The sequence below is a fragment of the Sinocyclocheilus grahami genome, unplaced genomic scaffold (genome assembly GCF_001515645.1).
Source record: "Sinocyclocheilus grahami isolate Dianchi unplaced genomic scaffold, SAMN03320097.WGS_v1.1 scaffold126.1, whole genome shotgun sequence".
Taxonomy (NCBI): domain Eukaryota; kingdom Metazoa; phylum Chordata; class Actinopteri; order Cypriniformes; family Cyprinidae; genus Sinocyclocheilus; species Sinocyclocheilus grahami.
Window position 1 is genome coordinate 3,341,792 of NW_015505305.1, and position 17,546 is coordinate 3,359,337.

The 17,546-nt window shown below is 37.8% G+C and overlaps 1 protein-coding gene across 1 annotated transcript in view; it reads right to left on the minus strand.

The window, feature by feature from the left end:
- Positions 1-13,453: 13,453 nt before the first annotated feature.
- Positions 13,454-17,546, minus strand: part of LOC107590259 (apoptosis regulator Bcl-2-like) — a 68,188-nt gene continuing 64,095 nt past the window's right edge. The window contains exon 2 of the mRNA XM_016278942.1: positions 13,454-16,259. Within this exon, the coding sequence (XP_016134428.1) occupies positions 16,125-16,259 (135 nt within the window). The 3' untranslated portion in view covers positions 13,454-16,124. The remainder of the gene's footprint in view (positions 16,260-17,546) is intronic.

Genomic DNA, 17,546 nt, shown 5'->3' on the forward strand with positions numbered 1-17,546 from the left:
GATATATATATATATATATATATATATATATATATATATATATATATATATATATATATATATATATATATATATATATAATGAAAGATTTATATTTCAAATAAATGCTGTTCATTGAACATTTTATTCATCAAAGAATCCTGAAAGAAATATATCAGTTTCCACAAAAATATTGGAGCACTTGAACCATTTTCAGAAAACAATGTTTAAGTGGGTGTGTGTGTCTCTACTGAACCATGCTATCATGATGATAAATAACATTAAAAAGGATGTGACACGTGCCTGTGTGACCCGCCAGCACGAAGTTGGTAAGAAGTGCATATTACATACCTCGGGGAATTTTAAATGTGTATTCCAGTCCTGAAAATGTCATTGAAATATCTGTAATAAATTATTATTATTATGCAATAGATTATTATTATCTTGTTTATCTTAAATATTTTATTCGCCATTGGCCAAACTGATTCATAAAATTGGTATTAAAAAAAAAAGTGAAAATTTTTTAAATGTTGCCTAATATATTCCATGATGCAGAGCTGAATTTCCAGCATCATTACTTCAGTCTTCAGTGTCACATGATCTTCAGAAATCATTCTAATATGCTGATTTGCTGCTCATGAAACATTTCTGATTATCATCAATGCTGTAAACAGTTGTGTTGCTTAATATTTTTTGTGGAAACCGTAATACAATTTTTTTCAGGATTCTTTGATGAATAAAAAGTTCAAATGAATAGAATTTATTTGAAATAAATGTAACATTATAATTGTCTTTACTGACACTTTTGATCAATTTATTGCATCCTTGCTGAATAAAATAATTAATTTCTTTCTTTTTTTTAATCTTTCCCCAATCTTTTGAATGGCAGTATATCACTGTATATATTGAATTATAATAATAAAAATATTTATATTAATAATTATTATCAATCAATAATAAATTATAATAATTGAGCACCAAATCAGCATATTAGAATGATAATAGAATGTTTTCTGAAAGATCATGTGACACACAAAGACTGATTGCTGCTGAAAGGAATAAAATACATTTTTAAATATATTAAAATAGAAAACAGTTCTTTTGAATTGAAATAATATTTCAATGTTTTTGTTCAGTAAATGCAGAGTGGGTGATTATATGTAACTTCTTTCAAAAACATTATAAAAAAACGTAATTATTTAAAACCTTCTCCCCATGGTAGTGTACAGTATGTGTGTGTCTTAATAATTTTTTTGCTATTATTTATATTGCATCTTACAAAATGCATCCAAGAAGAAATCTTACAGCAGTCAACGTCCCCAAAATACTCTTGCATGCGCTCATTTACCCACTCAAACACACGCTCATGCTAGTGTCCTTGACGGGGTCATTGCTAAATCCCTTTCTGAGCTGCAGTGCTAAATATGCAAGAGAAGACCAACACCTGAATGTTAATCAGCTCTGCCTGATTCTTCTTCTTCACATGGCTCATTACCGATGCCTTTGGACCTCCAGTACTGGCTGTCTGAACATGATGGATGAAGCCAGACTGATGTGCTGTCTCATGTCCATGCCACTCCAAAGATAAATATGTTACAACATGTAGACCATGTTCTGTCAGCTTCGGTTTATTGTTACAGCATTGTTTCAGGCATTTTATTGTTTGCCGCTTGTCTTTTCATCTTCACACAATCTTTTTTTCATAAACACAAGCTTGCGTTTTTGCTGTTAATACGGTTCGGCTTTCTTTATTGGTGTCTTTATATAAATATTCAGCCAATAAAGGAACAAATAAAAATTCAGCTATCTCTTTCTTTGTTTTATTGTTGCTAGGATTTAGGAAACAAAGAAACGGCCCTTGATTGGGGTGTTCTGCTATTTTTGTGCAAATGTGGGCATTAAAATATCATTTCAGAAGCAAGTGAAGTTTACATGTTTTATAAACCTATAGGACTTAATTTCCAAAGAGAAATATAAAGGTTGCTTCCATTTATTTTCCTCACCAAATGTTGAAGTATGTGTTAATAACTGTCCACTAGAGGGCAGTAGGTGAACGTCCAAAAAAACAGAAATTATGTTATTTTAATTTTTTTTAATTTGCATTCGTGTTATAAAATTAAGTTGCATAAAATGATCACATTTGATATATTATCCTATATAATAGCATTACCATTAATGCGCTTTACGGGAGTAAATAAAATCAGTTTTGTTTTAATCTTTTTATTTTGTTTTGGGGGAACTCGTACTATATCACTCAACTCATTTGATGTCCCCATGGGTACAAAAGCTTATAAATCATACAGAATTAGTTTTTTTGAGAAAGTAAAAATGCAGAAAGTTTCCTGTGAGGGGTAGGTTTAGGTGTAGGGCAATAGAAAATACGGTCTGTACAGTAGAAAAACCATTACGCCTATGGACAGTCCCCACAAGGACAGCTGACCAGACATGTGTGTGTGTGTGTGTACCTGTTTTTCTATTCTGGTGGGGACTTAAACCTGAATACACACAGACTCATGGGGACTCGTGTCACGGTTGGGACCTAAATTGAGGTCCCCACGGGTAAACAAAATACGATCTGTACAGTAGAAAAACCATTACACCTATGGAGAGTCCCCACAAGGATAGCAAACCAGACGTGTGTGTGCGTGTGTGTGTGTGTGTGTGTGTGTGTGTGTGTGAAAGTTTATAAAGAGCAGACGTGGCTGTAAACTAGTTGGAAAGAAAGTAATTTATCAGTTTTCAGTGTCATGTCGGTGACCGTTACTACAGGTTTGCTACAAGTTCCTGACCGTATCCATGGAGAGTCTCTTCACATCCAAGTGTGTATGATTAGCAACACCAGTCTTTCAAAGTTTAAAATATTAACAAATCCTTCAGCTGGGGCAGGTTTTGCTGTGGCAGCAGGTCTGTGGAAGAGCACCGAAAGCCTTTGGTAAACACTTTGTGAGGCGCGCGTGCCTGTAGATTCCCACGACACTTCCTACACGTCTGGGTCTCTGGTCAAACACCGCGCGTTTCTCTATCCAGCTCTCCGCTCTGCGCTGACAGGATCTCCATTGTTTTTGCCCTCCCTGGATCACCCAGCTCACTTGAAGGATAAATGTATCTGTTGGTGACCTAGTAAAACTAACAGCAGGCCAGAAGGACCGTGCTCATTGTGTCAGATTGGCAGAAAGGGGCCCAAAGCAACCGTTCTCTTTACACACACACATGCACACACACACACATGCACACAAACTCATTAGACAGAGCAGTTTCAACGTATACCAAGAGGGTTCGTCTTTGTCTTCAGCTGTAATAACCCCCATCTCCAGCTATGTTAACCCAGTTCAAAAAATGAGCTAAAATTTTACACTTATATGTCACAAATATGTGAAATTAAACCACAGTTATGTCGCGATCACTTTAACAAGATTGCACGGGCAAAAAAATGTTTATCGTCAATAGTGTAGAGATGCATGGAGCACCGCTTACATGTAATCACCATCTAAGTTACTGTTGCTACGTCCGACAAGCCATGGCGCTCTCACACCACACATCATGTTCTCACGCAGTGAAAATACATCGCGAAGCAAAAAGGACTGACAATGTGCCGACAGACAAGACAGAGCATGGTATGAAACAAAGTCTCAGCTTTCAAATTTGGTCATTTTTTAAGAAATTCAAATAATAAATACCGTTTTGGGGCTCGATGTGTCGTGACAGATCGCTGTATAGCGCCTCATCAAGCGCACGTGAACCGATCATCATGAAATAAACATGAATGAACATCAGAAGGTAGCCTATCTATTTGTTCATTTTGAACAATCTTTAATATGACTCGGAAACATCCACTTGTCTCAGTGAGGGATTCCTTAATTTCGTGTTTACCGAGCATGCGCAACATCCTACTGGTTCTTTACAGGAAACAGAAATGATTCGAATTTCGACCTCCCCAGTCTTCGTTCGTTCTTTTGTCACGTGACGTGACTACTTTTTGGCCACAAATTAGTTAAAGGGTTAGTTCACCCAAAAATGAAAATGCTGTCATTAATTACTCACCCTCATGTCGTTTCAAACCCGTAATACCTTCGTTCATCTTCGGAACACAAATTAAGATATTTTTGATGTAATCTGAGAGCTGTCTGACCCTGCATAGACAGCAACGCAACTGAAATGTTTCCAAGTCCAGAAACGTAGCAAGGAGATCTGTAAAATAATCCATGTGACATCAGGTGTTCAACCGTAATTTTACGAAGCTACAGGAATAATTTTTGTGCGCAAAAGAAAAAAAATAACGACTTTATTTAACAATTCGTCTCCTCCGCGTCACCCTGTAGTGCCATTTTGGAGAATATCAGCTGGATGTAAACAGCGTATGCTGCTCTGTGTCAGCTGCGTCACACGGATATGCTGTTTTCATTCAGATCAAATCACAACAATGTAGGAAACAGATCCGGCATGACGCAGCTGACACAAAAATGGCGCTAGGGTAATGCGGAGGAGATGAATTGTTGAATAAAGTAGTTTTTTTCTTCTTTTGCACACAAAAATTATTCTCGTAGCTTCGTATAATTGTGGATGAACCTCTGATGTCACATGGATTATTTTACCGATCTCCTTGCTACGTTTCTGGACTTGGGAACATTTCAGTTGCATTGCTGTCTATGCAGGGTCAGACAGCTCTCAGATTCCATCAAAAATATCTTAATTTGTGTTCCAAAGATGAACGAAGGTCTTACAGGTTTGAAACGACATGAGGGTGAGTAATTAATGACAGAATTTTCATTTTTGGGTGAACTAACCCTTTAATAATTCAAATCTTACTTAGAAACACAGGCGTAGTCAGTTTTTTAACAGTTACATGATGCATTTCTGGTCTCAAATTGTAGCGTTTTATTTCTTACAATTTACTTTTGTGGATTTCTGTCATGATGGTTCTTTAAAAACTGTGAATGTGGTAATAAAGAGCTGAATAATACTTTATCCATAAGATGGGGGGAAATCACTTTGATAACAACATATGGTTAATAGGCTATGTAATGTTTGTGTTTGTTACTGAGCCTGGAAGCGGACACGTGACATAAATGAACGACTCAAACCCAAAAACTCGAGAGGTGATCTAATCAGTTCTGTTTCCGGTACATTCTGCTTATAGCTTTTGCTGAACAAACGACTCAAACCTGAAGACTGGAGAGGTGAACTAATCATTTCTGTTTCCTGCAGCCTACAGACTGCATAGGTTCAGCATATGGGGATGTTACGTGACAAAAGAACGAAACGACTCAGGAGGTGAGGTAAACAACAGACTGCATAACCTGAAGCCATGAATTCATCTTTTCTGTTTTTCCATAATTTGGCCTTGGTTGCATTATATTTAGTTTGTTTGTTTTGTTTTGTTTTTCTTATTCTAAATGTGATCAACATTGCATAAATAGATGTGTTGGGGAATGTTACAATTAACATTTTAATTATTTTCTGCTGAAATGAAAGAAATGTATGAAATGAATGGAAAAAAGATTACTTCATTTTGATGAATAAGATTCAAAGATTCGAGTCAGTAAAATGATCCGTATCTCATTACTTATTGAAATGACTGTATTTTGACCACAAAATTTCGACAAGTAAAGGTGTGGTCACATTCCTTAAATGTTGGCAATAAAGGTCCGAAAAGTGGAGCCAAAACACTGGCTGCAGTATAGGTCATAAACTTCGCCCCCTCCATGTAAATGACTGGGACATAAGCCAAATTAAAAAATCAAATTACACTTCAAATAATTTTTTCCAAACATAGTTTCCATCTTTTTAGGTAGATATTATCATGCTGATTTATGTTCAAATGTTCATTTTGCTAACAAGTTTGCTTTTAGTTAGTTATTTGATGCTGTAAAAATGGGGTGTGGTGTCATGATTGTGTGACTCAGGCTCCAAATGACATTATCGGCTCAAGATGACATTGGCCATATCTGGGATATTTTTGCTCCACTTTTCTATAGTGGAAAAAAGTAGAGATGCGTCATCCTTTTTTTTTTTTTTTACTGTCCATTTCCACATCACGTGGTGTTTCCCTATTACAAAAATGTAAGATTTTGTCTGTGAAAATTCGCAGAACATTGGTAAATATGATCACATCGTTACACTAAATAGATTAAAGCTATGCATCAGCATCAAAAGCACTAAATCAATCAAACCTAATTTTAACATACATTTTTATCTTCCTTAGTTCCTAAATGACATTTCTTTGACCACATTTTGGACTCTTTTGACCTTGGCCAGCAACCAAGACCTTAGCAACACCCTAGCAACCATCCACAACATCCTAGCTATGTAGTGGCGGGAACTGAACAAGCACCAATAACATTTTTGTCAGAAAATACAAAAATCTAGTTTGACTTCATTACATAATTGACTGGTTAATCTGATTGAGTTTGCAACATTAATATTTAAAAGGAAAAAAAACATATATGAAGAAATAAATTCTCGGCACACTAAGAAATAAAGAAAAGCACATCTAATTGGCTGGCTATTTGGCTCCTTGGTAAAGAGGCCTGATTATTATCCAGTCTGGTTCCAAATAAGAGCCATATGGGATGTGTGTTGCTGCGTATAAAAAAATCTGTTTGAGAGACTAGACTTTCATATCAAGAGTTTCAGTCCGAAGCTCAGAATGGCAGAGCCAGTGGAGGATGGAAAGAGGTGAGTGATGTGTGTCAAGGATCGGAGAAATGAGAGAGGCCAGACCAGCCTAAAAGAGGAAAGGAGAGGATTCTTTATCCAAAAAATCCCCCCAAATTATTGTTGAATATTGGCCAAATATGGTTTGGTGACATTAAAGAAGAATCAAACTGATTCAAACTGCCTTCAAATATCTATAAAAAATAAAACAAAGTGGCAGAAATCTCCCATTTACAGTACATATCTAAATTTGATCAGACTAGTCAAGTTGTACCTTTTGCATAAAAGTGAAAGCCACTCCTCATCTCATCTGACTTTGATCATGTGGAACACGAGTTATTAAAATAGAAAAGATGATCATTTTCAATTAACAAACATGCATACTGATTACTTACTGTCAAGGTAGGTGCATTTTTACTTTAATAATAATATATATATTTTTTTTACATATTAATTGATTGATTGATTTAAGAAAAGTCCCAATGTTTTAAAATGAATATTGGAATTTATGTGCTTTCCATAAATAGGTGTTTTACCTGTATTTTGAATCATGCATTGTAGGTAGTTATGATAACGCCCTGGCAAATAAATTAACAGCACTTTTTCTGGACTTTTTTCTTAGGTTGCCTTATCTCACACAAAGTGAGATCTCCTATTAAAAACAAAAACAGACAAATCCAAATAGATCCATAAATCATTGTTGTGCACTTACAAAGGTAGGTTCATTCGAAATCAAAAATGTTGTTGCATTACTTCAGCCTTAGACGTTAATATGCATCCCCTTGGACGCAAAGAGGCTGCTTTGATCTGGGACGTATCATGCATGCATACTTTCCTCTGTTTTGCGCTTATAAATCTGAAGCTGGAGTAAATTTTGCCATCATCATCAGGTTCATATCCTCCAGAAGTTACCAGAACACCCTCAATTGCCAGCAATTACGAGAACTCTGAACATGTACGAGCTCTACCGACTAAAACTGATATAATTAAAAATTCTCCTTCTTCCACATATGTGAAATATTTCATCCGCTGAGAGAGTAGTTTTTGCACAAAGAACTCTGGTCTCAAGTTAATTTAACCTTCCTCTTCCCCCGGGTGTGGCCCACGGAGGTTTAGCTCTCTTTTTCTCTGCTGCCTCGTAGTTTTGTGCGGGTGGAGGTGTTGGAGATGTAGCTGTGAGGGTTTTGGATGCTGTAGGAGGTTAATCTAATATCACATGAGCGAAATCTCAAAGGAAAACGGCGTTATGTTTACACCCCGCGGCACACAACACAAACTAGTACCAGACTATAACTCATGGTGCTCATCATCATCGTCGGTAGTGGCGTCGTAACATTCATCATCTGCATCATCATTGTCATCAAGGTTGTCCTCATCAATTGAATCCCCCTGTTCAGAAGTAGAGGTTAACGTTTGAACCGCACATCAATGGTGGCCTCTTGTGGCTGACGGATCCATACAGCTTTCTCATTCTTGGTGTGTGTTCTTTTTCTCAGGCAGCTTTTGCACCGTAACAGGAAGCCCTTGAGAATCATATGGTGGAGTTGCTACTGTTTTAGAGTGTTTGCACGTGTGTCCTTGCTTTTGAGGTTCAAGACCTGACGGATTGTTCAGAACAACTAGGTTACAAAAACACTAAGTAGAAGGAGACAGATCTCTTGTAGAAGAAAACTAAAGGGAAGAAACTGTAGGCACTCAAATATGGCACTAAGATTAAAAAGTCCTGCCTTTCAGTTAAAAGAGAGTTTCTAGAATGTGTTTGTGCATGTAGTCTGATTTTTTTTTAATGTGATTTGAGCTGTTATTGAAACAAAATCTTGACATTCTTTTGGAGATTTTAGTCTTCCCCATTCAAGTAGAAGGAATTGTACTTGAATGCCTGTTGCTTACATGAAAAAGGAGGTAGGGCAGTTTCTGACTGAATTCAGTTTGATTTGTATTTGTGTATATTTTTAATTATATTGTCCATTTTGCTCATATGAAAGACATTCTCTCTCTGTTAATGCAGTGAATTATACAAGGCAGTGTTTCAGATGTATTTAAATGGTTAACGCTTCCTTTTGACCTATTCATTTGAAAAACCAACTAACAGGAGTAATTTGCTTCATGAATTGGACTTCACTAATTGTGCTGTATGTTTTTGATTCCCTAAAAGAACCAGCTCATAAGAGTCATTTGATCATGAATCAGGCTATACACTGATCACACTGTATATGTTTGATTCACTAAAACTATCGGACTCATAAGTCATAAGTGAATTGGACTACACTGGTTGTGGCATCTATTTGATTTGCTAAAAAGATCTGGCTCATGAGTCATTTGTTTGTGATTCAGACTTCACTGCTCGCGCAGTGCATTTAAAGGACCCCTGAAATGCTTAGAAACACGCAGTGTTACTCTATGTGTTGACGTTTTTTAACTGAAACAGGAAGACAGGGCGGGACATATCAAGCAGCCCCGCCCCTTTTTAAAATAGCCAATAGCGTTCTTTTATATCACAGCTTGGGCTAAAGCCGTTCATAGCCGTTGAGCTCCGTAAAGCCACATTTGACAGGGTATGCCAGTCACAATCTCATCCATATTGCTATAAAATATAGCATTCTGTGTAGAATTCAAATAGCTCCGATACATTTTGTGGTCTGCACCGACTCGCCGACTCCGCTCCATGCTATCGTGTCTCTGGTGGATCTAGGTGTCTGAGGTGGTTAGCGTGACACAGCACGAAACCAGACTTCTTTGTTTCCTCAATGGAAAGCATATTTACACTATTTGAATCGTTCCCTGTCCCCTATATATATATAATTCTGTGGACAAATGACCGATTTCAGCCGCAGCTTCAGCGTCTATTTTATAGTGTAGGGGGCGGGCGCTTCGGATTCTAGAGAGCATTTGATTGGACAGAAAGTTTGATGAGAAGCTGAAGTACGATTTGACGTCAAAAAAATCGAAAAAAGTGACGAACTGCAAGCTTTGAATGCTTATATCTTCTAAATGCGAATTTTGTCACTGTTTTGGAGCACACTGTCTTATAGATAACCTTAAGACTTAACATATTGATACTAACACCCAAAAAACTTTAATTTTGATTTCATGGGGACTTTAATTCGGTTAAAAGATCCGACTTATAAGCAGAGCCGGTCCTCCCTATATGCAAAATACGCAAGCTGCATAGAGCCCCCGAAACACCAGGGGACCCCCCTTTCTCTCAAAGATGAAAACATTTTTGTTTCGTTTTTGAATTTGGCCAGCGGTTATGAAAACATGAATGATCATTTCTTTTAATGCGGTGCGCTGTCGCCCTTTCTACGTAAAAATCCGTCAAATCATGTAATGTGAATGTCGTGCAGTCTTGCTCGAGTCTAAAAAATGAATTGAAAGCGTACCGAGCCGCGGAAGAGACACTGTTTCTCAAGCTCTTTCGCCGAGCGCGATTCGAGACGGAGTGAAACACAGACAAATGCGTTTCATTCGTTCGTTCATAACCACTCGATGGCTTCTCAGCCATCAGTAACACTACATGGCTTAACATATTTTACCATGCTAAAACACACAAGTCCACAGATTACCCCCAAAATCAGTGCAGATAATGCCAAACATTCTGCAGATTCCATTTGTGCCCGAATTACCACCTGATACCATCACAATATGTTTCTGCAAGGGATGGTGCAATTTTCAAATGACTGTTGTAAACAGTACATGCATATTCCTTTATGCTGAGCAGATGTAAAACAACAGTGTCTCAAGAAAGACCCCCAGGTTAAACAGAAGGATGCACACATGGCCCATGTTGATTGGTTAAATCCTCGTCTCCTGCGAGACACCGTTGCCAACCTTCTCCTATTCTTGTTTTAAATGCTCCGGATATACAGCTGGCCTGTTAAAATGATTCCCTAGCTGCCTTCAATTTGGAGTACAACAGAACGTAACAGAATCCGTAGCAGCATATTGGAGTTTCCAACTCAGTGACGCAAACCATGACAACTCTTCTCAGATGATAAGGCAAGGTTTATTTAATTAAGACACATAACTGTTAGCTTATGACATGGATGCGTATACAAAATGATATTGACACATTTAAAACTCACAAGTACTATGAGGATAAATTAAACAAACAAAAAAAGCAAGAAATAAAAATCATGAACAATTTCTTCTGAATGCTACATGCCGAGGGCTTACAAGACAGAATGTACAACATAGAAAGACAAACAGGATAATGGTGGAAAAATGAGAATTTGGAAATCAAATATAAACTCCTGTCTCTATATTAAAATCCTCCGGATATTTTGCTACATTTTAATAGTTATGTGATATATGAGAGAAGGTATGGCAGCAAAGTCATTAAAAAGAAAGAAAGCAAAGAAATCGGAGCAGAAAATCGATTTCTTTTTCCTCAAAGGAAAGTGGTATTGTAAAATGAATGCATTATAGTAGCTGCCGAAGGAAAAAAAAACAACATTTTGATAATCTTTTCCATTTGATGTGATGGGGTGTGGGGGTTTATTTCAGAATAGACATGAAAATGAGTCATTTATATTGAACACAATATGAAAATCGCACCGAAACTCGAGCGAAATGAAGTTGTATAGCTGGAGATGAAAGAATGCACTCATGCAAAATGTAAAAAACATGATAAAACACCAAACCAGTGCAACCATGGAGACAGTATCTGCAATTTTACTCTTAACAGATCACCGGAACACCATCCAGATGGAAGAAGGGAAAACCCCTCGTGTTGCAGTTTAAATCTCACTTCCATATTTATCAAACAGAACGTGAGCTGATGAACGTGAGGCCCATCCTCTTTCCATCTGTATGACGAAAATGAATGAGTGAAGAATTGAACTGACAGAGGGAGTTTTTCATTTTTGCAGAAGTACAAGCAACGCAACTCTGAAAGTGTGTGGTTTAGCTGATCAGAGCTGATCCCTGTTTTTATATTCAGAATTTAGATTTTTTTTCCTGCAAAGAGATAAAAGATCATTTATATAAAAAAAAAGATACAGATTATTTTAAAATCAAATGTAATATTTACACTGGACTTAAACCCAGTTTCAGCTACTGTACTTTCCCTGCCCTCTCTCACACCGTGTCCTAACCAGACATGGCTTTTCCAGCATAATTTAATTTGTCTCTCCACAGAGAAAAGGCAAATTCTGTGTAATGACAGATCCAATCAGAACCTATTTCATGTTTAAAGCTGAAACTTTTTTATGTGAAAACAATTATTATTAAGACATTCATAGGCTGAGTTCCCTAAAACGTGAAACACTGCAGCTCTGTGGTGTTTTCAAAACATTGATCTGTTTGTTTGAATATCTCAATCTGCCCAACAACAGCAACACTGGTTCAGCCAATGGGGTGTGTTTGGGGGCTGGGCTATCGATTTGCCTCCAGGCGGGGCTTTGGGAAACCTGTTTAAAAACAGTAAATTCAGTCTAGTTAATGTCACACTTTAGCTTTAATGTGCAGCTTTAAGAAGTGGGAATTTGCTCCATCATGGTTAGGATACGGTTTTAAGGGCATTCACACAGAATGCATTTTTGCATTGCACTTACCTATTCTATTCTATTAGTTTTTTCTAATTTATAAAAAAAAACCTTGCTATGTGTACTGTGCTAGACTAACTGAGACTTGTCACATCACTTGTATACTGTTGCTCTCTTGTTGGTCTGATTGCTTCTATTGCTCTCATTTGTAAGTCACTTTGGATAAAGGGGTCTGCTAAATGATTAAATGTAAATGTAAACACAAAAACGCATACTGTGTGAATGTCCCCTCACAATGCAAATGATTTTTTATGTATACACACCGCTACATGAGTAACTTGACTCGTGACTCATACACGCATACTACTAATATGCTACTAATACACTAGATTGCGCATACATTTCCTGTATCCTTCACCTTCCACTTTCTTAGTCTCTTTTTTGTCAAATGTCAAATAAAATTTCCCAGCTAAACAATCAGTGCTCGATTACACATGATGTTGAAGAGGCACTGTGTCTTAAAAGGTGCAGAGGAATTTGACGCAAACCGAATTTGAAAATCGCTTATGAATAGAAATCACAGATTGGTGCTATTTAACGAATACACAAGGCCTCTTAGGGTGCTTTCACACATGTAGATCGATTGCTTTGTTCCGAAAAAGGGATTATAATTATTACAATGTTGCTTTTTATTCTTGGTGCGGTTCGCTTTCATGCGGCAAAGTTTCTAAACGTAACAAATTTGTCAATACAAGTCACGAGCGAGTAAACTGTTGTCTCATTGGTCAAAGTTCCACGGGTTATTTTCCGGGATTCCACTTAGCTGTCACGGCTGTCATTCGTCAGGATGGAACGACAACAGCTTCGCGGGCTTATTGTTGGTTTTTTTTTTTTTTTTGTAGCTGTCGTTATATTAATTTATCATTTTGAGCAGGAGTCCAGGATTTATCGTGAAAACATTTTTAAAATGCACCTACTAGGAAGAAGAGCAATAAGACGGTATTATAAAATGAAAAAGTGCGCTTTGATTTTGAATGGCGAAGACGTGCTCACCCACAGACAATCACAGGTTCATTTTGAGGTATTAGCAAAACAACAAAGCTAATGCTTTTCACGGAACTTACATAATTACCCATTATACATTGTGATATAGCCTGGTTCGTTGGTCCGTTATATCGGATTGCTTTCTCACTACAACCGAACCGCTCCAGAGTTCGTTTTCAATCGAACCGAGACCCCCTCGTTCAGGCGATCTCGGACCGATTGTTTTGGGCGCGGATCCAAGTGCGATTGCCGTGTTCACATATGCCCAAACGAACCGAGCTAAGGGGGGAAACGCGCCAGGTTCCGAAACAACGGGCCAGGTGTGAAAGCACCCTTAGACTCAAGTAGGTGCATCTAGAGTCTGATTGTAATAGACTTCTCAGCTTCTCCTAACCAGAGGGAAAGTGAGACTTAAGGAGTGGATGGACTAGTTCCGCTCCAGCAGTGGCAGTTATATGCTGGTTCATCCACAAGCAGCTTCATATGGTGTAGCAACAGGGAGAAGCTCAACTCCACACCCTGTCGTCTTACATTGCTAGATCTTTAGCAGCTAAAGTAAAATTATCTTACAGTGTGAGTCTTTAAAACTCGCTTTAACATATTCTGATATAGTCCTGCACCACCCTTGTAAAGGGTGCAGCAATATAGTACACTATTAAGATAGCGAATGTTTAATCTGTACCGCTACACACTCGAGAGTATTGTGTTGATAGACTAGATAAAGTCGATCCTGATTTGGATCCTTAGTTAAGAGTATTGACTTGAATGAAAATGAGACTGTGAGGGAAAGGAGTAGTTTGTTTATGTTGTACTCTTGTATTCCAAGGACTGTTTGGCCAACAAAATACTGAAATATGTCTTTCCACAAATTTTTATTGGACAAAAAATTAAGTTAATTAGACATATAACCATTTACTTTCATCCTTCACAGCCTCTTTTTCGTTCACACCACATTACATATGCCATCCACTTTACTGAAGTCTGTAGACACTGTATCAGGGTTGTGCGAAATTGGTTTAATGGAATACGTTTTTACATTTAATTTCTGAATTTGAATTTATTTTTTAATTTAAATTTAGCAATTTAGCAAATTCCCCTTCCTGTCATTCCAAGTCAAATTCCAATTCAGTTTCCTCTGGGGTGTGGCTAATTCAAATCAAATTCACACTTGTGAACCGAAAGGGTGCCAATTCCAATGTCAACTTTTGCACAACCTTGTGGTCTATATAAATTATTCTGTTTTTGCAAGATTTCAGCATATGGCTCAAATATTACAGACATTCAAAACAAAATTTACTAAACACTGAAGATGTTGAAATATTTTTAGCCATAGTCTGTTTGGTCTCAGTGGGCTTTTGCCCTGACAGGGAGATGCAGAGCGCTAAATCTATATCAGCTACTTTAATGAACATCTGAGGGGAAAAAATACATTAGGACAACCTAGTGTCTCAGTATCTTCCTTTGAATGAGAAATCTACTCTCCCAGTGGAATATAACGTGGAAGTTGTGGGGTAGCACTAGATGAGACCCTCTCTGGGGTGGAAGTTACAGCAGACAGATTGGATTTCTTTGGTTGTGGGGGCATCCAAAAATGTACAGCTCACAAGGCGTCTGTAATCTACCGTGCCAGAAAGATAACATTGGGAGCAGTGAGGAGGGATAAGTGATACACCTGGGCCGTGTATTACATAGTCCGTTGTGTACAAAGTCTCTTCAAAGCCCCGCTGGCCTGCATGCCTATCATGCCAGCCTGAATGAACTTCTGTTCCCAGCTACCACCTGCCTGTTTCATCTACAGACGCACACACACACCTGGCTGGGCTGGACAGAAGTGGCGGGCTGCCCACGTTCTCCACAAGAGCACAGCCAAGTCCAGCTCTCAACACAATCTATTTACAGATATACACACACTCACACTACATGTACACGGACATTATACGTACACAATACCCTTGAAATTGCGAAATTTTGCAGAAATCAAACCAAAACAAACTTATATACAAAAAAAATGCATGTGTATAACAATATACAATGGGAAACCTTTCAGAGGTCAAACTTCCAGTCTTTACATTCAAGAGGGGCGATCTGGGTCATTCAACTCCATGACCCAATTACATCATGATAGCTGCTTTGGTTTGGTTGTCGGCACATTCTTTGTGCTCGCCAAACAGTAAAACACAGAGTAAATCAAAGAGGAACTTTTTAATGAGGAATGCTCAACATCTGTTGGTTTGACGGGAGATCTCAAGAGGTCCATCCAATGGAGTGAAAGAGAAATAAACAAAAACAAAAAACACCCCGAATCAACAGAGAAGGGGTAGGTGGTCGAGTTCAAAATGCCATCATGCAATAAAAAAGTAGCTAAAAGAGTCTCTTTCTCCACACATGCAAATAGTGGAGAAGTCATTTACATTCATGCCGGCAAACGTTCCTATTTTCCTCTCTCTTTTTTTTTTTTTTTTTGATTCATGCTACAAAATGCCAAAAAAAACCTGATATAAAAATGTCCAAAAAGCACAACCTGAAGTTTAAAAATCTCTTTGTACTTGTTTCGTACATAAGAAACAAACTTTAAAGATAAAATGTTTTTTTTTTGTATTTTTGCCTCCATATGAATTATGCGAGCAAGTGTCTGTGTGTGCATGTGCTTTGTGTGTCGATCTCTGTGCGAGTGCAACTGTACATGGCAGTGACGAGCATTATAGTTAAAGTGTGGGAGCGTTCCTGTGAGTCATCATTCTGTATTCTTTTTCTTCGTGTTTTCTTCACTCCAGAGAGGGTGAAAGAGCGTGAGTGCCGCAGCTCCTGTGGCTGGAGGGGCGCCGGATCAGCGGCAGCCTTTGAAGGGCACTGGTGCTGGGCTTTGCAGGGCAGTGTGGCGCTGAAAGATGCTTTGATAAGCTGAAGAGGAGAGACAGGCAGAGAAAGAGAGATAGTTTGGTGAAGAGACCCGTAGAGCCGTCACTTCTGAGCGAAAAAGGCTCCGATGGTCACTCCTGCTAAGCCGAGCACTGCCAATCCAAGTACTTTAGTTAGGTACGAAAATGGGTGGAACACTGAGTCTCTCTGCTGACTGTACAACTCCACGAAGGCATCCTGAAAGAAAAAGAGAGGAAAAGAAAGCAGAATATTAGGAACTAGCAAAGAGCTAAAATTATTACAAACATAGTCAATTAGAAGTCACTATCTCCGTTGTTCCACTGTAATGGGAAAAAAAACAGAGACAGTAAATGGAGCAACTAGGCTCAAAAGTTTGGGAACATAACTGCACAAAAAAAATAACTGCATAGTAGAGTGCATTATGAAAATCTGGGACACTGCTGTACTTTCGGTTTCTGCAATTTACTTTGATCAGGTTAGCCAAGGTCAGCCTCATGTAACCCAACATTACCATAATTACCCTAATTCACCATATTCTAAGCAACAATATTCAAACAGGAAGTTCCAAAGGTTTACCCAAGATAAACTTGATATTATAAGATAATGTACAGCTAGCTGACTAGCCAAAACTATACTGATAAATTGGAATTGGAATATGGAAGCTTCAAATGTGTAGTGATAAAGTCAAATTCAGATTTTAAATTCAATTAAATGAAAATAATTTAATTAAAGGAAATTTGTAAATGTTTTTGAAAGATGCTTTTTAAAAGACGATCTTTATTGTTTTATGCTCACCAAGGCTGTATTTGATCAAAACGACATTAAAAACAGTAATACTGTGAAGTATTATTACAATTTAAAGTAACTATTTTCTATTTTAATATATTTTAAAAGGTAATTTATTCCTGTGGTGACAAATATATACAGTGTGCCAAGAGTAAAATATTAAAATACTGAAAATTAAATATATATACATAATACATTTATTGTTTATGCATAGGTATGTATTAAAGTAAAATTACTGGATAATCATTGGATTATCAGTTACCAAATTAATCATTAGTTGCAACCCTAATTCTGGCAAACAAAGCAGCAACAGATCTAAAGCACACAACATTGTCACACATTTAGTGTCTGATAGAAGGTCTGTAATCTGTAACATGTCTAATTGCCATACATAGGGAAATTATGTGTTTTCGCATGGGGATTTGAGACAAGCACATCCCTCCTCTTCAACACCACATCTGTGTAGCCAAATTCCTCCGGGACACCGTCCAGCCCAGAGAGAGAAACACATCGAATGATAGAGAGAAAGAGGGGGCAGGCACAAAGAAGACAGCTCAAATCCATAACATTGAGCCCGGTTCCCTGTGAGCCCACTCAAGGAGGACGAGAGGGAGGAAATAGGGAAATAAAGGAAGAAGAGCGTATAAGACAGGGTCTCTGTGCCAGGGCTTCCACTGTCTCATCACTCCTACACACAACCGCATCTGCCGTTTCCTT